The sequence below is a fragment of the Phytophthora cinnamomi genome (genome assembly GCF_018691715.1).
Source record: "Phytophthora cinnamomi strain GKB4 chromosome Unknown Contig46, whole genome shotgun sequence".
Taxonomy (NCBI): Eukaryota; Oomycota; class Peronosporomycetes; order Peronosporales; family Peronosporaceae; genus Phytophthora; species Phytophthora cinnamomi.
Window position 1 is genome coordinate 435,499 of NW_027150979.1, and position 18,614 is coordinate 454,112.

Here is an 18,614-nt window from a genome sequence, read left to right on the forward strand (position 1 = left end):
CGCAATAGGTTCGAGACATCTCATTGGTTGAAAAGAACACGAATTATACCCAATCACAGAAGAACGACCGCTTGAAGCACCGCACCTACCCGCACTCCGCAATATGAAGCACATTTTCAAGCGCCGGGTGCGCAGCCCCTCGGCGTCGTCTCCGTCCGAGAGCCCGACGCACGCGCACGCGCAGACGTCGCTGTCATCTCCTCGGCGACCCGCTTCTGCTTCCGTCAAGGGTTCCGCGGGCGCGAACGGCCCCGGATTGACGGAGAAACGAGCCGTCGGAGGCGACGCTCTGCATGCTCAAGTGGAGGTGTTTGCGACGTCTACGCAGGCTCCGGAGCAGAAGCAAGCGCTCAGCTATCTCTACGAGGCCTTGGTGATTGACCTGGATCCCTCGCAGAGCGCTGAGACGCTGCTGGACGCGCGGGATGTCAACACACTCGTCAGTGTGGGCGGCCAGCGGCTACGCAGCTGCCTCAGTCGCGCGCTCGAGCTCTTCAACGCCAGCAGACTCGACGGCAACGCTAACGTCACGTTCCTATTGGCTACAGACAGTGATGAGAGAGAGCACGCGCTGCAATTGCTGCAGCTGCTGAGGGTCGTGCTCGTGACAGGAGACAACGCGCAAGCTCTGCTGCTGGTCAGTGCGAGGATTCCCTCGACGCTGGTGAAGGTGGTGAAAGCACTGAGTGGTGGCGGAGAGGCAGACGATGTTGATGAACTTGTGCTTGTCATTTTGGACGTGCTGGCGGTGCTGGTGACGTCGCCCGAAGTGGTGCAGGAGCTCAACGAGAGCAGCACGCTCCACAGGATTTTCCACTTAGCTTTCCAGCAGGAAACACTGCAGATGGCTGTTGTCACGGTACCTATTTGAGATTGGATACTGTATTAAATCGACTTAACTAATTATGCTTTCATTGCTTGTTTCTCGTCAGGTAGTGAAGGCCTTGGTCCAGGGTCTACCGCAGAGCAGATGGAGATCTATGGTGAAGCTACTCTACGAGGAGCGTTGTCTGCTTAATTTGATCCACAATGCAAACGTAACGGGCGTGCTGGCTAAGTCTCTGTCGGTCACGGCGCTAGCGCTGACACGGGCAACTGCGACGGGGCTCCCTGACTTGCACCGGCAGATGAACGCAGATCGACAGCGGCAAAAAATTCTGACTACGTTCACGCAGTTGTTTGAGTCCCAACAGCGAATAATATGCGCTGGGGATGGAGCTCCATCCAATGTCGAGACACTCAGTCAGCATGATGAAGAATTTGCAGATGCTGTTGCAGATCTATGCTTGTCAGGAAACGAGAACCCTTTACAGCGAGGCAATATTTTCCAGAACAAAGCATTTACGCTAGTTATAGGATCGATGGAGAATGTTACCGGGCAGTCTTATGTTAATGCTGAAGCATTTGGATTGCTCTCAGATATTCTGGCGTATTTGCACGGACCTACAAAGCCCGAAGAAGAACGGCGTGGCGATGGTAAAGCCCGTTACGAAATGATTTGCCATCGCGAACGACTTGAGTGCTACTATCTTCAGAAACTTGGTCAAATTATTGTGGCGTGCCGACTCGACTATGAATTTTTGAGCGTAAGTACCAAAGTTATGGATCTTCTCAAAAGTTTTCAAGTACTTTGAAGTAGTTCAAAATGCTCATGGCTAACTTGCGAAAAACCGGCTGACTGTTTGCCACAGAATACGCGGTTGCTTGCTCATGCTGTCGAGAAATTAGATGGCTATTCAGAAATGGCCCAGCATACGATCATGTCCGTGCTCTCTGCAATCGCGATCGAATCTCGGATTATTCCATACGTTGAACTAGTTTCTATGAACGCGTTCATCCGACAGGTATGTACTTACGAATTTGGTGGATATTTCAAGTGTGATCGATATGTAACCGCTAACTTGGTGTGTGGTGCCCAGGACACGTTTCAAGAACATTCTATCCATGCTTTGTTGGCTTTTATTGCGAACCTCCTTCGGTTTGATGAGTGCTATCATGAAGTACTGCGTTCTGTTGGTCTCGTCGGTACGCTTGTAGCACTATTCCTCGATCAAACAAGTACCGTATGGTCGAATGCAGGGTCAACGCAAATTAGGGTTGAGTATCCGACAAGCTCAACCAACATCCGACAAGCCAATGATACGCCCAGCGATTTAACCGATGTCGATGAGAAACTAATCATCTCCTTGCTGGCCTCACACTGCCACCAAAGAGCAACGCGCCGTCGTCAGAACCGTAATGCAATGGGGCGAACGGACTACATCGTTCTCATAGACATCATGAAGCTGCTTGCTGATGGTATTCAAAGTAGTACTGTTCTCGGGGACGAGGCGTACCTTGAGCGCACACTTTGTGGATTACCAATGCTGGAGTGCGTTTGTACATTGGTTGGGAACGCCTCTATTCAACAGGAAGGCATTACGCTCTGGGTATCAATAATTCGATTGTCACTACGACTGAAACATGGTGATGTGATCCTTCGGAATGCAGTGAATAGTTTTCTACAAGCCTTGCGATACGTAACTTTGGCGGTCTACTTCCCGGAAGATGGAGAGGTTACATTGGCATTTCCTGGAGACGTGGTAGTGTTGCAAGGGGCTCTTGTGATTCTTGAGACACTATTGCGACCCGAATCCGCCTCTACGACGGCAACGCAAAATGGAGTTTACGTTAACAGCAACGGAGGTATTTGCTTCGACGAGACCAGTGCGAAAGAGCGATTTTTCGAGGCTTTGATCGATTGTGATGCCATTTTATCCCTGTTGGGGATTCTGTGTGCTGTGGCAAAAAAGTGGGATAATAGTGTCGAGACTACTGGCACCAGTGATGATGCCCCTGTTTCATATTTTGCTACGATGCTATCGTTGCAATCGATTTTCTTGCTTGCAACGTCTAACTCAGAAGCTGCGCGACGGTTCTGCAGGTACGCTTTATCGTTGTGACTTTTCCACGCATTCGGGTCTCAATTTAACTTTTGATTGTAGCTTTATTTCGTATGGCTCCTTTGGTGACTTGCTTGACAATATCCTCGCAAGAACTCCATATACACCCGCAAACAACGACGATGTATCAAGTGCAGCTTCTCTGGCTTATTTTTGCGTGTGTTACTGCGTTGGTTTCGCTTTGGGTGATTATGAATTGATTTGCTTCGATAAAACATCTCTTACAACCGCCAAGCAAAAAATGGATCACGTTTCCCCTGGTGTTTTGCACTATCCTCAGTTTTTCGGCATCGGAATTCAGATGATGAGCCTACATGCTGATAAACTTGGTGTAGATACAACGCATCAACTATTAAGTGTTTGCCTGCGTATTTCAACGTTGTAAGTGAACCTTGACCGTGTATTTTCATGTGCATGCTTCAATTAATCTGACAAGTTTTTGTTGATGCGCTAATGCAGTTCCGGCAATGCTCATCACCTGGCATCGAGTAACACTCTGGAGGTCCTATTGAGGTCGTTTACAGCAAAACCTGTCAGCGCAAGAGGATTAAGCAAATCTGAAGAGGGAAATCTGTCGCAAGCACTGCTTTTCGAAAACAACCCATTCTATGAGCTTGCTGTTGCTCTTATAGAAAGCATTGCGATTGCCGGCGTTTCTCTGACAGCAGCAGACTATTGGATTAAGACGCTGATGTGTTTGTACCGCGATCGATCACTAAAATCAAGAAAATCGAGAAAGAGAGACCGTTCAAGTTCGCGCTTAGTCGTGCAAAAGCCGGGGCCCTTTCAGGTGCCCGTTGGAAGTACTCAGCCTGCAGCGAGTTTATTGAAACTATTGGTCAAGTTGACTTCAACAACATTTGAGCGCACAGAGGGTGCTCCCGCCATTGAATTTGACGTATCAAAAGAAGGATTTGGATGCCTACAAATCCCCGATATTAATGCTCGTGCGGCATCTACGGCTGAATCAGCACCTTCACCTACGCCGTCTCTATCGACCTTTACTCACAACTCCAAGGTATGGCCACCACCGGACGGGTACTCAGTCATGGTATGGTTTCGTGTGGATTCGATCGAACGCAAAGACGAGCGCGAGAAGCTGTACCGCGAGTGTTTTCTGTCGAACACGTGCATTCATTGCCGAGGCAAAATACAGGATGAATACGTATTAAAATGTTCCCACCAAGCATGCCGAGGGTGCATAGAGGCGCTTTTGAGTTGTGGCGGCGAGTGTGCTGTATGCAATCCACCGATGTTTTATCTTTTTCGACTTCGTTCGATCGATGGGAAATCGGTAACGGAAGCATTCCTGAAGGGAGGAAAGTTGTACATGAGAACAAGCTCAAATCGTGCATCCGTCTATCAATTCACGCATACTCCTATCAAGACAAGGCAATGGTACCATGTCGTGTTTACCCATGCTAAGCAGCGTTTCCAGTCTAGCATGGTGTCTTGCTATTTAAATGGAATCTTACAGGAGAACGTGAAGATATCTTATCCCTCCAGTATCACAAGTAATCAGCCTTTGAGTGGTTTGGTTGGAATACCATCTCAAGTACGCCGGTGTTCCAGTGCAAAATGGATGTTGGGCCCATTTTATTTGATAGACCTACCCGTCTCAGCACCTGTGGTGAATGCGGTGTTCGCGGCGGGGCCGTCATACGACAGATTATACTTTGGTGCTGCTGGAAACAACGAAATTGGGGTCACGTTCGATCATTTAAGCATACCAAACATGGTAATGCTCGACTCGTATATGTGGGACCCCGTTCGCTCGCTGATTGATTCCGTCGACGTGGAACGTGGGGGCCGAAACAAGTTTCTTCGTCGGAGTCTGTCTCTTGCGTCAGCAGCATCAAGCACAGCTGCCGCCATTGTTCAGGATATCAAGTCAAATGCCAACGTCTTTGCACGCATTCCCAGCGCAGCGCCGTCGATCCATGTTCCAGTTCCGTCTGAGCGAATTGTGGTGGCATATTCAGCACGGAATGGGGTTGAGAAAGACATGTCAATTGTTCCCAGCAGTAAGCTCGATGGTCGCCCCAGTGGGCACTTAATGGGAGGTACTACATTGCGCGAGGCTGCAACCATGGCAGATGCCATGTTTAACATTAAAAGCTCTGGCTGTCAAATTGCGTACGGATTACTTGACGAAGCCTCAACAGCAGGAGAAGTGGAGTTGGCTCTCGATCTCCTCTGGCTGTCTATGCGAAGCAATTCTCGCAATCTGATAGCGATGGAGAACGATCATGGATATGGTATCATAAACTACCTTCTGCATGAGAAAGCACAATTTTTGAACCCTAAATGCTTGCAAGTTCTTTTTCGAATTGTTGGAGTCGACATTGAACTGGAGAAATCATATCAACGAAGCCAATTTGTGGGGCCAGCACAACTTCAGCGAGATAGTGCCATTCGTAACATGCAGGCACTCCAATACTTTATTCTGGACTACTCTTTGTGGCTGAAGGTTCCGGGAACTGATACTGCAAAAATGCTCTTTTCAACTCTTTATTCATGCTTAGCAGCTGATGACGAGGCCATTCGTGAGCGGAACAGATCGCAGTTGCAGTCCGTGAGCTTTGTTCGGCAGTTACTCTATGTGTTAATGGATCCGACAGTCACAGCTGATATTTTACGAGTAATTGTGGACGTGGTATTAGTATGTTTGACGAGTGCGCGCGAGTCAGCCCTGGAGTCGAATTTTGCGGACGTAACTAGCTTCCTTGCTTGTACACTGTCCCCACGCTTTGGCCAGTACGAGAGAGAAGTTGGCGAAGGCGAAACCATCGTGATAAAAGCGTTGATTGGACACGATAGCCCAAGCGAAACTAAACGATTCGATGCAATTGAAATGAACTCGGAGTTCAAGACCCACTCTCTTGCAAGCCCAACAGGTAGACTTTGCCTTAGCCCTCGAGGATTCCAACGACCAGATGGCAATTCGTGGGATGCGGGGATGCAACATGGACACACAACACATTCAGGACCAACAAAATTAAGCGCACGTTTAACTTCACACCAGGCCAAGATCCAGGAGCTTCTACTGGAGACATTGCTAAAAGCGGTGCAAAAGCTTGACGTAAAGGAAAGCAGAGATCATGGGGATGACTTCGATGGCTTCGTTTCTGATGCGGCTGCTAGCGGGTCGTCCAAAGCGACCACTTCTACGAATAACACCGGCAGTGGTGGAACATCTCGAATGCAACTATCGAGCTCTTCTCGGCTGACTGGATTTCGCAAGTATTTGGGGCTACACTGGATTGAGTACTTTTTGTTTCCTGGTGATGAAACTGAATTTTCACTTGGTGTTGCTCCGTCTACAGTAATTGCAGCGTTGAGGTTGTTGTGTACATTGCTTGGAAATCAACGATATGAAAGCGTTTTCAAAAAAGAAGGTTACTACCGCCTGCTGGCACAAGGCTTGCCATGCAATCATACTGTATTCAGAAATCTGTCGGTGGATCTAACTGCAAGACACTTTCCGTTTCAAAAGATGTGGTACGGTCTATTTGGTGCACTATTAGGGACACCCATAGACAGCGTTCCTCGTGAGATACGCTTCGAGAGCGAATACCTCCGCCAGGATTTTGAAGTCAATATCCTGCGCGACCATGTCGTAAACTCTAGCATGTTAAATGTGATTATGATCCTACTTCGGCGCCACTACAACGATCCTGTAGCAATGATAAGCGCCGTTGGGGACTCTGCTGCTGAAGACTTATCAACGATTCCAGCAACCACAGTGAACGAGTACTATTGTTCTGGGGATCAAAAAGGGGCTAACCCTCCTACAGCAGCAAGTTCCTCATCAGATCAATGTGATCTATTTCACCTTGAAGTGCTTGACTTTCTCCAGTACCTATTTGAACATATGCCAAGCATGCACTGTTTGTTCATTTCGGGGAGCGAAAAGATGCGGCTCGAGTTCATGCAAGAATTGACTCGACTAATTTGCGCAGCTGCGAGATCATACTTGCTTGGGCAGTATCCACACACTCAAGAACACATTATCAAGTTGCTGCAGGATAAGCAAGTCACCGTGACCGAGTACAATATTGCGGTAGGTCAAGCTGAACTCGCAGAAGAAGCAGCAGTGGTGGACTCAAGCGGAAATGACCCGTTCTTATACCATGTGGTTGCAGCACGTGCATTACGGCTGCTAATCGCGTTATTGATGAAGTTCTTAGTTGACGATCCAAACGGCCACGACCTTGTGGCGGAATACATCGATGGGACGGCAAACTCATCCGTTGTGCTTCCACCTCTGCACAATGGTCTACTCTTGCGTTTTCAAAGTCTTGTTGTAATGGGTCTACTGGATCACATTCGGGCAAAGTTTGATGATGATGAGATCTTGGTGAAACATAGGCACTTCGGGGTAAATGTGCGTGAGTTCGTAAAATTTGTGGTTGGGAAAATGCATTGCTGGCAGCGTGCACAACATGGTGACAGCTGTCCAGTAGTGGTTGCATGCTGCGGACAAGCACATTTCATTGGTGGTCCGTCTCGATTATTGGAACTTGTTCTCTTTGTTTTGGGTGAGGCTAACACCGGGCTTTCTGGCGTTAACGGCACGGGATCTTCTTCGCTTGCCGCACCACTGACGCTAGGAGGAATACTATCTGATACGCTAAGTAAAGGAAAGAAAAGGCGACCGCTTCGACAGCTGATGGGGCGCATGACACGCTCCACAGAACTTGAGAATTTGTTCTCGGAGTTGTATGCAGCTTTAAACGCCGTAATATTGCACGTTTGCCATGGCCGGGGCGCGGAGGTGGGGGACGCAGAACTGGAAGCTATGCTCAAGCAAATTCATTTGTACCGTGAAGTTGTGTTCGATTCACAAAACAACCAAGACAAAGCATTTCTTGGGTGTTTTTGCCGATACTTACTCCAGTTACTAGCTGACCCCAGCGTTTTCGCGCTTCAAGAAGTGGCAGCACAGTTGTGGATAGATCTCATTCTCCTCCAACGAGCATTCATGGATGATATACTGACTGTTGAGATTCGGAAAAGTGGAGCGCCTGCATACTCAGTAAATTTGATGAAGAACGGATTTGACGTCCTGTTGGGCTCCACAACAAGATCTAACGGGCCACAAGAAAATGGTATCGTGCACTCACCATCCTTTGTCAAGTTTTCAAAATGGTTAGAGCTTGTTGGACCGCCCTTGAAGGAACTAGAGAACAATCTTGATCGCGTCTTTATCAGTGCTGTGATGGAAACCAAGGAAACTGTGCACGAGTTATGGGCAACGTACCACAAGAAAGCGGCGCACCGGAAAAATAAGTATGAAAAACAGTTTGATGCTCGATACGACTGGTTATTATCGATGGAAAATGATTATGTTAAATCTTTGTTGAGCACGCAACAGAGTGAGTTCCGTCGCCAACTTAAGTGGAGACAAGACCGTGTGGATCGCCAAAAGTTTATCGTACGCCAATGGGAAAAACTGGGGCTAGACTTCCAAAGAAGCGCATTTGAATTATCCGCTCAAAGGCGTTCTGCAAACGCTGTTGAAACCGTGCCATTTGGTATTACTAATTCTGGCATGGTGACCAAGATCGCAAACCAGAGTGGGTATGAGCTAGTGTCGGATACTTGTCACCATTTCTCCTGGAGGTTGGACTTTACAGAAGGTCCGTATCGAATGCGTAAACGGCTTTCGCGAATCATTCAGTCGCCGGAAGCCATGCTCAGTTTGAGGGACCAGCACTCATCCCCATCGCACTTGCATGAGTCTATCAGCGAACTACAAACGCGAAATTCTTCTTCGAAGGAAATGAGCAGTGAACTGCAACTACCTCGTCGTCGCTATTCGGATTCAGATACCGCCATATGCGCAACAATTTCTCGAGATAATTCAATAACGGTAAAACATCGCATGATGCGACAGAGATCCGACGAAAGTATGCATGCGAAACATCATTACACTAAAAGAGCATTAAGCACCAGCACTTCATCCTCCGCGGTTCTAAATTCAAGAGGACAGCTTCGCAAGGGGTCATTTGAAGCTTTGTATAACAAATACGTGAAGAATGAGCGGCGTCCATCTCGACGCGAAAGTTGGCGATTTCGTCGACTGTCAGCCCGCCAAGAGAGTGTCCCTAACGGTGATGATAGTGCTGAGGAGCTTGAGGAAGAAAAGGCTACTAATAACAACGCGGCAGAGAGCCCATCCATTTCTGAGAGCGCTGCTGGCTCTAGCAACGCGGAAGAAGTCGTAGATGAAAAACTTCGACCACTGCTAATGCCGGGAGACGATATAGCAGACATCTACGACTGTTTGCGAATCGATGGCATGGATTCTTGCCCGGGTGTGTTTTTGCTATGTAACGATCACGTTTATATCATTGACAACTACCAGCGACTGAATCAGCAAATGCTTTCTCCTCCTGGTAGTATTGAACATGATTTTACACGGCAAAATTCGCAGTTTCGGGTCGCAGAAGTTCCACTAGGATCCACCACGTTGCTGGAACGTCGATTAAGTTGGCGTCTGCTGGAATCACCCAATCATTCTCAGCCGGCAGCTACACCGAAAGACATCCACCAGTGCCGATTTTGGGCTTACGAAGACATTACAGAGCTGCACAAACGCAGATATCAACTTCGGCACGTAGCCCTCGAGCTTTTTGCAAACGACGGCAGAAACTATCTGGTAAGCTCCGTTGCACTTATCACAAAGTTGAAGCCTCATTTTGCTAATGTTCACTCGTTTTATGTATAGGTTACTTTTGAATCACTGGAACAGCGTGAGTTTGTGTTTCATGCACTCTTAAGCAGATGCCCTAACGTTCAAGGTGCAGCCAGTGGTCTAGATGGAGTGTCTGGAGGGGGTGATTTGTATTCCCAGTTGCGTAAACTGCTGCGTAACAGTATGACAGAGCGCTGGGTTCAAGGGGACATATCCAATTTTGCATACCTCATGCACCTCAACACTCTTGCCGGGAGGTCTTACAATGATCTTACTCAGTACCCTGTGTTTCCATGGGTAATAGCTGATTACGAATCGGTGATCTTAGACTTGAGCGACCCGGGTGTGTATCGAGATTTGAGCAAGCCTATGGGAGCACTTCGCCGTGAAGAGGAGTTTCGAACCCGCTATGAAGGCTTGATGGAATCCGTTGGCATGGTTGAAGAAGAGTCCGGTGATCATCCACTTGGCTCCCGACCATTTCATTATGGTACACATTACTCATCTGCCGCTATTACGCTTCACTACCTAATGCGTCTGGAGCCATTCACCTCTCACTTCCGGCGACTTCACGGTGGAAAGTTTGACCACGCTGACAGATTGTTCACGAGTATCGTAGGCGCCTGGAAGAGCGCAGCGGGTTTCGAAGGTGCTCAAAATGGTACTCAAGATGTGAAAGAACTCATTCCCGAGTTTTTCTACTTGCCGGAGTTTCTTGAAAACGTGAATGAGTGTGCGTTTGGAACAAGCCAGACAGGTGTCACTGTCGGTGATGTCGAGCTCCCTCCTTGGGCGAATGGTTCGCCTACAGAATTTGTGCGGTTGAACCGAGCGGCACTTGAAAGTTCATACGTATCGTCAAATCTGCACCATTGGATTGATCTAATATTTGGTTTTAAACAGCAGGGCCAAGCAGCAGTTGACGCCTGCAACGTCTTTTACCACCTTACATACGAAGGTTCAGTAGATTTGGACGCTATCACGGACGCCTCGTCTAAACGTGCGATTCTTGACCAAATTACCGAGTTTGGTCAAACTCCGTCGCAACTTTTTCGGACTGCGCATCCCGTTAGAACACCCACTACTGGCCCGGTAAGCACGAACGTTGCAACCAATAGTTCGCTTTTTGGGGGTTCCTTGGGGCCTACATCCGGCGTTAGCAATGCTCAAGTTGCGCCAAGTATGTCTACTGAAAACGGGATTGGGGGTGACAGTAGAGCTGCGGCTTCTCCGGTGACTGCCCGTGCTGCCCTCGCGAGTTCCTTTCTGGAAGGAGGAGAAATCATTACTCGGATGCAAACTATTCTATCCAGTGGTCCAGGACTCAGTGGCACATTTGTTAGTGCGACGGAGGTGATCCCTTCTCCTGTTCTCGAGAATTCGGCACTGCTCCAACAGGAACCGCGACGGCAGGTTCCTGTTAATCCACTTCTTGCTTTTTATCGGCGTGGGCAACAAACATCCAGCTCAGCGTCAAGCAGCAACACCAATATTCATCACATTGCATGGTCAAGTGGTGGGGTTGGGAGAGATGATCGAGTTGCTGCTGTGGGGCCGAAGTGTCTTTTGATCCCTCCGCGTAACAACGAATATCTTGCGTGGGGCTTCCAAGATCGTTCAGTGAAGTTTGTTTCGGCTGGTTCGACAGATATTGGTGGCCATGGAGGAGACTCAAAGGTGGTAGCATCATTGGAGCTGGATGCAGATATTGATGTGGCAACAATCACGACTGATGGTCGCATTGTCATCACGAGTAGCCCGGGTTTGCCTGTGCTTCGCATGTGGAGGTTCAATTCAAGCCGGCGTTCCTTAGCTGCTTCAATTGCAGCCGCTTCTGCGACTTCCTCCGCTTCAGCTACATCGTCTTCAGCTGCAGCGGTGGCAACGTCATTAGCGGCAGCATCGTCATTGAGTGCTCCCCATCGGCGCCGCACGTACACGACATTGGGACAATCCAGTACGCGGTCGCTTACGTTGATGGGGACAGTCAGGACACCAGCCCATCACAAGCGCATAACGGCGCTGCAAGCAAGTCGAGCGTACAGTGTTCTCGTGAGCGGCTGCACCGGCGGCGTCGCTATTCTCTGGGACCTGAACCGCCGCAGATTCATCCGCCAACTGCCGTCGATTTGTGGTCAAGACGCTGTCACTGGAAGAAGAGCACAATGCATTACCGCGATTTGCATTAACGAAGTGACGGGCGACATCGTTGTCGCTGCTGGATCAACGTTTGGTGTATACAACGTCAACGGAGCGCTCCGCGTGCGACTGGATGACAGCGTTATCGTCTTCCAGGACCCAACAGCCCTCTCTCCGGTCCCCATCACATCGCTTGGGGTAAACCGCGGAGAAGCGTGCGAGTGGGGCGCTGAGAAGCACGTCGTGACCGGGCACGCCGACGGCACTCTCTGTGTCTGGGCGTACTCCCAATCTGGCGCTCGCGACCAGGCCGATCACTCCCAACGCAGTCGGCGGAAGGAAGATTGGATCATCGAGCTGCAGGGTCGCCATAAAGTGACGCCAAACAGCGCCATCACCGCTCTGTGCGTCACGCCGGACAAGCGCAAGCTCTTCACCGGGACACGAGACGGCCAACTCTCCGTGTGGACGGCGTCCCTGCCCAGCTCGTCCCCCACCGCCATGCATCGATAGATTTGCAGTCTGAAAAAAACCCACTTCAACGGTGGTAAAGTACGAGAGTGATCACCTATTTTTCGGGATACCCTGAAACGTTTCCATGGGTTTGAGCCGCCACAAGAAAAATACGCGGTTTTTGTACCACATGCGCAAACAGCGTTTCGAGTGCGTCGGCTCGGTCTCCAATTGTGCCATTCCGATAATTTAGGATCCCCGCACAGACCGCTACTGTACCAGGATCATGCTGCGCCGCTCGAGTCTGTTGCGTCTGGGCGCCACCGCGCGCCGCGTGTCCACACAGTCGCCGCCCAACTACCGCCGCATGATCCTCGAGTCGCGCGCGTACGACGTGGCGGAGCAGACGCCGCTGCAGGAGGCGCCGGCGCTGTCGCACGCGCTGCAGAACCGCGTGTTGCTCAAGCGCGAGGACATGCAGCCCGTGTTCAGCTTCAAGATCCGCGGCGCCTACAACAAGATGGCCAGCCTGTCGCCCGAGGAGAAGGCGGCCGGCTGCGTGTGCTGCTCGGCCGGCAACCACGCGCAGGGCGTGGCGCTGTCGGCTCGCAAACTCGGCATCCGTGCTAAGATCGTCATGCCGCTGGCCACGCCAGACATCAAGGTCAACTCGGTGCGCCACCACGGCGGAGACTGCGTGGACATCGTGCTCCACGGCAAGACGTTCGACGACGCGGCGGCGGAGGCCCGCAGACTCGTGCAGGAGGAGAAGCTCACCATGATCCTGCCCTTCGACGACCCGTACGTCATCGCTGGACAGGGCACCGTGGGCATGGAGATCCTGCAGCAAACCAGCGGCTCAGGAGACAAGCTGGACGCCATCTTTGTTCCGTCCGGAGGCGGCGGCATGCTCGCGGGTATTGCGGCCTGGGTCAAGCAGATCCGACCGAGCGTCAAGGTGATTGGAGTCGAGGCGGCGGATGCCGCTGGTATGACGGCGTCGCTGAAGGCCGGAAAGGTGGTCGAGCTGGACCACGTTGGCCTCTTCGCTGATGGCGCGGCCGTGAAGCGGGTGGGGTCGGAGACGTTCCGCGTGTGTGCGGAATACGTGGACGAGATGGTGACGGTCTCGACCGATGAGATCTGCGCTGCGATCAAGGCGGGTTTCAATGACACCCGTACGATCCTCGAGCCGGCAGGCGTGCTGTCGATCGCCGGTATGACGCAGTACGCCAAAACGCGCGGACTTTCGGGCTGCCAGTTTGTCGCTGTCACGTCCGGGGCGAACATCGACTTCGCTCGTCTGCGCTTTGTGTCCGAGCGCGCGGACTCGCACGAGAGGCTACTTGCCGTGGAGATTGACGAGAACCCAGGCGCGTTCCTGCGTCTCAACCGCCGGCTAGATGCTGTGGGCGTCCGCATCACCGAGTTCAGCTACCGCTACGCCGACTCGAAGAAGGCTCGGGTGCACCTTTCGTTCCACTCGCCTAGTGCCGAGCACGCGGCTGCTGCCATCCGTGAGCTCCAGGAGGAGGAATCTCCATTGGGTTTTGCTCGCGGTGGAGCTTACCAGGTGATCGATCTCTCCGACAATGAGCTGGCCAAGGTGCACACGCGATACCTCGCCGGCGGGAGAGCCCGTGGCGATGTTAAGCAGAACGAGCGACTGTATCGCTTCGAGTTCCCGGACCGCCCGCGCGCTCTAGCCACGTTCTTGGAGGCACTGCAAAGCTCGTGGAACATCAGTCTATTCCACTACCGGAACCACGGCGCCGATGTTGGTCGGGTACTAGTGGGCTTCCAGGTCCCTGAAGAGGATCATGAGCGCTTCCAGGCTTTTCTCAACCAGTTGGCGTACGTCTTCCACGAGGAAACGGACAACGAGATGTACCAGGAGTTCATGCTCTAAAGCGCGGTTGTATAAAAAATGGATAGAGACATGGCATGGTTTGTGTTGTGAACTTTAGTGTCTTTCATCGGTCGGTTGAGGTGAAGAGGGAGCCAACAACATGGCAAATGACAACACTAAGCTATACGCAGCGATCGATAAAACTGATGCGACGTAGCGAAGCTAACTGAACTGTGAGTTCGCTGACTATGACTGCCCGACGCTGTCTGGATGAAGGCGATACGAGAACGCAGCACCCGCCCGCACTAGCACTAGGGAAGCGAACGTTCCGCACCGCTCTAATCCGAGTCCGAGTCGGAATCGTCGAGGAGGTTGAACGCGTTGGCCGTCTTCGTGGCGGCAGGGGCCGAGATCTTCGTCGTAGGAGGCTCAGCGCGCTTCGGCTCAGGACGCTTCGGGCGAGACTCCGCCTTCCGAGCCGGAGCGTCCTCCTTTGCGTGTCCCCCACGACCACGGCCACTCTCCACGGGGCGACGGTCACCGCGGCCGCGGCCACGGCCACCACGAGGGGCCTCATCATGGCTGTTCTTACGAGCCAGCGCCGCAGCCTCCGCATCCGCCTTGGCCTTAGCTTTGGCCTCCTTCTCCGCCTTGGCCTTGGCCTTGCGTTCCTGGTCGAGAGCCTTCTTACGCTCCAGGTACGCAGCCTCATCGCGAGGCTTCGCGTCACCGAAGATGCTAGGCTTGTGTGTATCGGAGTCCTTCTTCTCGGAGGAAGTGGTGCGCGGCAGCAGCGTCAACCGGTGGCGCTCACGCGGGGCGTTGTTGCTCTCACTGCAGTCACGTTGGTCATTACACAACGTCGCATTTCAGTAAACACAGCACCAAACGGGCAAAGCAGCCACACACTTCTCACCGGTAGCGGTCGTTCGACGAGCGGTCGTTGCGCTTCTCGAAGAAGCCGCTGTCGCGCGGCTTGCGCTCGCGTTCGCGGTCCAGCGCCACGTCCAGCTTGACCTGGCGTCCATCCAGGTTCTCGCCGTCGAGCTTGAGCGCCTCCACCAGCTGCTCCCTGTCGTAGAACTCCACGTAGGCGAAGCCCTTGGGGCGGTTGTCGTAGTCGCGCGGGAAGCGGATGTCCTTGATGCCCTGCGGGCCGATGAAGTCCGCCACGTCGTCCTCCGTCAGACGGAACGACAGGTTGCCCACGAAGAGCTGCGATCAAGCACCCACCCACTCCGTCAGTCCTCGCACCCACCCAGAGCGAGCGTCCACATCTTTCTTCACCTTCCATGGCCCCACGTCCGGCACCGGGTTCTTGGGGCGCTCCTCACGCGGCGCACGGCGCTCGTCGTAGCCGCCACGACGGTCGTCGTACCCTCCGCGACGGTCGCCATAGCCGCCGCGGCGCTCGTCCTGGTAGCCGCCACGGCGGTCGTCGCTGTAGCCTCCGCGACGCGGCTCTGTCATGCATGTCAACGAACGCGCGACGTGTCAATCCACTGGCGTAGACGCCTCACGCCCGAGGCGGGGACGCTGCCGTACCGTCGCGCTGCTGCTCGTGGTGCTGGATCTCCTCCTCCTCGATGGGCTGCGGGGGCTCCGACCTGCGGCGAGAAGAGAAGGTTAACTGGAAGAAAGGAACAGCTGGGCCGCGCTTCAAGCGGCAGCGACAGCCAACGCACTGCGCGATCTTGGGGGCCACGGGCAGCGGCTGGAAGTCCGCGTCGTCGTCGTCGGCCCAGGAGCTGGTGCCGCCGCGCGCGAAGCTCAGGTTCTGCGCCATGCTCTTGCTGCTGCTGCTCTCGTTTCCTGCGGTTGAGTTGTCGTGTATCTCTATCACGGCCGTGCAAGCAGCCTGGACAAATCTACTGATCTTCCAGTTAATAACGGTTCACGGGTAACTGACTTACAGTAGTTAATTAACGTAATTCAGTGCGTGGGGACGTCAGTAGGTGCCGTGCCGCCCACCACCAATCAAGCGCGGCCAATCAGACGGAGCTGCTGGGCTGGAAGTCGCCGACGGAGGCGATCACAGCAGAACCAGTCGACGGCAGCATGGCAGGCGGCGGCAAGCTCATCAAGAACACGGCGGGCAAGCAGGCCCTGCGCGCCAACAAGAAGGTGGCCAAGCAGGCGGCCCGGCAGAGCCGCAAGGTGACGAGCGTGGCCAAGCCCAAGCGCGTGAAGGCCCATGTGCAGCGCGCCATCAAGGCCAAGGAGCCCAAGCTCGTGGAGAACACCAAGAACCTGCTGGTGCTGCGCGGCAACAAGACGAGCGAGGAGGTGAACGAGCTGCTGCGCGACCTGCGCATGCTCAAGGCGCCGTTCGCCAAGTTCATGGGCAAGAAGAACGACATCCACGTGTTCGACGACGAGAACAAGATCGAGTTCTTGACGCAGAAGAACGACGCCAGCCTCTTCCTCGTGGGCAGCAGCACCAAGAAGCGCCCGAACAACCTCGTGTTCGGCCGCACCTTCGACGGCCACATCCTGGACGTCATGGAGTTCGGCTTCTCCAACTTCAAGGCCATCAGCGCCTTCAAGTGCAAGAGCAAGAAGGCGCCCGGCTCCAAGCCCAGCTTCGTGTTCACGGGCGACCAGTGGGAGAGCGTCGAGGCCTTCATGAAGCTCAAGAACCTGCTGCTGGACACCTTCCGCGGCACCGTCGTGCAGAGCGTCAACGTCAAGGGCCTGGACCACGTCATCGTGTGCACAGCCTGGAAGGAGAAGGTGTTCTTCCGCTCGTACTCGATCGACTTCAAGAAGGGCGACGAGTCGCACCCGCGCGTGGAGCTGGACGAGATGGGCCCGCGCTTCGACCTCGAGTTCCGCCGCACCAAGTTCGCCTCGGCGGACCTGATGAAGCTCGCCACCAAGAAGCCCAAGGGCCTGGCGCCCAAGAAGGTTAAGAACATCTCTCGCGACGAGCTCACGGGCGACAAGTTGGGCCGTATTCACATGGACCACCAGGATATTTACTCGATGCAGAGCCGCCGGGTGAAGGCGCTGCGCAAAACGCCCGCCGAGCTCAAGAACAGCAAGAACGCGGAGGACGCCGGAAACGACGAGGGCGACATCGAGATGGAAGACTAATGTATAGATCATGGCTAGCTTTTAGACGAACAAGGCGTTTACTTTTTTGACATCACAAAACAGCGCATGGAGCGCAACTTGTTCATGTGTATGGATCACATCTTTCTAGCTGGCATACAACATGTCCACATGAGCAAACGCCCGTGAGGTCGTTTTCCAATGTGCGGCCAACGGGGGTTTGCTAAGACAGGAGGACCTGCATTTTTTGCTTTATCCTGTCAGGCCATCTTGGTCGTTTTGAAGTCTCTACTGCAGCAACTTGGTCAGGTGGCCGAAGTCCGTGACAAAAAGGTCGGCTCCCTCCTTCACAACGTCGCGGGTGACGATACCACCGAAGCCGACGAACAGGTCAGCAGGCGGTCGGGCCTGGAGGTCCGTGACGCCATCACCGACCATTGCGATCTTCTCGTAGCCGTGAATACGCTTGATGCTGGACAACGCAATAATTAGTCAGTGACACAGGTAGAAGTGTACCATCGGCTCTGGCATCAACATACACTTCAATGGCCTTGGCCTTGCCACCGTCACGCGACGTGAGCTCCGCATCGTCGAAGCCGCTGTAGTTGCCGTCGTCGTCAAAGAAGATGGTGTTGGCGTAGATGTTGTACAGAGGGATGCCCACCTCCTCGGCGACGGGTTCGATCATAAGGCGGAAGCCGCCCGACACGAGGAACACGGCGATGCCCTTGTCCTGCAACGTCGACATCAGCTTCTTGATGCCTGCGCGTATACCAACACAACCATGAGTTTGCATCCACAATCTCGTTGCTCTGCTGCCCGTACCCGGCGTGAACTTGGGCGGGTGCTGCTTCAAGCAGTCCTGGATGTCCTGTCTCGACGGCTTGATAATGTCCAGCCGTGCCGCGAGCGCGTCCTCAAACTTGACATTGCCGTTCATGGCCCTGCATTAAAAACATCCACACGCATGAGTCCCCTACTTCAACATGCAGCTCCAGCGGCGAACGCACTTGGTGGTCCACTCCTTGACGGCTTTGCCAGCACCGCAGTGCTCGGCAAGCACGTCGATGCCCTCGTCCTCACACACGGTGCTGTCAACGTCAAAGCACACGGCGCCGACGGAGCGCCAGATGTCGCTCACGGTCTCGGCCTGCGTCGGGGACGACGTGAAGCGGTCGAGCACGGAGAGCGCGCGCACGTGGTGCTGATCGATGACAGTCATGTGCGTGTCGGTTGCATGCCACAAGACTACGTGTTAGTGAGCGGAACTGGGCTGTTCAATAAATGGCGAGGACTATTGGCGTCGACATCAAGGCCGAGGCCAATGCTCTCCCATCCGAGGGCTTTATCTGCCCCTCCCATCAGTACGTGGGGGGCACAGCAAGGCGAAGAGGGGGATGCGGACATTGCGCAGCTTACCGGTGCGGCCACGGAGCGGGTGAGCTTGGTCAAGCGGTGCGCGAGCATTGCGATCGGG

The 18,614-nt window shown here is 53.2% G+C and overlaps 6 protein-coding genes across 6 annotated transcripts; 4 read left to right on the plus strand and 2 right to left on the minus strand.

The window, feature by feature from the left end:
• Positions 1-103: 103 nt before the first annotated feature.
• IUM83_12722 (BEACH domain-containing protein) lies at positions 104-3,434 on the plus strand (the record flags this gene model as incomplete). The annotated part of the gene is made up of 8 exons (XM_067937366.1): positions 104-859; positions 933-1,586; positions 1,692-1,844; positions 1,920-2,025; positions 2,902-2,923; positions 2,985-2,993; positions 3,278-3,323; positions 3,402-3,434. The coding sequence occupies 8 exons, from the start codon at positions 104-106 to the stop codon at positions 3,432-3,434; spliced, it is 1,779 nt and encodes a 592-aa protein (XP_067790522.1).
• Positions 3,435-9,603: 6,169 nt separating this feature from the next.
• Positions 9,604-12,294, plus strand: IUM83_12723 (BEACH domain-containing protein; the record flags this gene model as incomplete). The annotated part of the gene is made up of 3 exons (XM_067937367.1): positions 9,604-9,606; positions 9,676-9,700; positions 11,837-12,294. The coding sequence occupies 3 exons, from the start codon at positions 9,604-9,606 to the stop codon at positions 12,292-12,294; spliced, it is 486 nt and encodes a 161-aa protein (XP_067790447.1).
• Positions 12,295-12,520: 226 nt separating this feature from the next.
• Positions 12,521-14,143, plus strand: IUM83_12724 (threonine ammonia-lyase, biosynthetic; the record flags this gene model as incomplete). The annotated part of the gene is made up of 1 exon (XM_067937368.1): positions 12,521-14,143. The coding sequence occupies one exon, from the start codon at positions 12,521-12,523 to the stop codon at positions 14,141-14,143; it is 1,623 nt and encodes a 540-aa protein (XP_067790472.1).
• A 278-nt stretch (positions 14,144-14,421) lies between these two features.
• On the minus strand, positions 14,422-15,869 carry IUM83_12725 (rna recognition motif domain containing protein; the record flags this gene model as incomplete). The annotated part of the gene is made up of 5 exons (XM_067937369.1): positions 14,422-14,917; positions 15,000-15,298; positions 15,371-15,546; positions 15,629-15,690; positions 15,769-15,869. 5 exons carry the CDS (start codon positions 15,867-15,869, stop codon positions 14,422-14,424), a joined length of 1,134 nt encoding a protein of 377 aa, XP_067790523.1.
• Positions 15,870-16,141: 272 nt separating this feature from the next.
• IUM83_12726 (Ribosome production factor 2) lies at positions 16,142-17,179 on the plus strand (the record flags this gene model as incomplete). The annotated part of the gene is made up of 1 exon (XM_067937370.1): positions 16,142-17,179. The coding sequence occupies one exon, from the start codon at positions 16,142-16,144 to the stop codon at positions 17,177-17,179; it is 1,038 nt and encodes a 345-aa protein (XP_067790434.1).
• A 246-nt stretch (positions 17,180-17,425) lies between these two features.
• IUM83_12727 (phosphoserine phosphatase SerB) lies at positions 17,426-18,359 on the minus strand (the record flags this gene model as incomplete). Its single annotated transcript, XM_067937371.1, has 4 exons — positions 17,426-17,609; positions 17,677-17,899; positions 17,963-18,081; positions 18,148-18,359. 4 exons carry the CDS (start codon positions 18,357-18,359, stop codon positions 17,426-17,428), a joined length of 738 nt encoding a protein of 245 aa, XP_067790369.1.
• Positions 18,360-18,614: the final 255 nt, after the last annotated feature.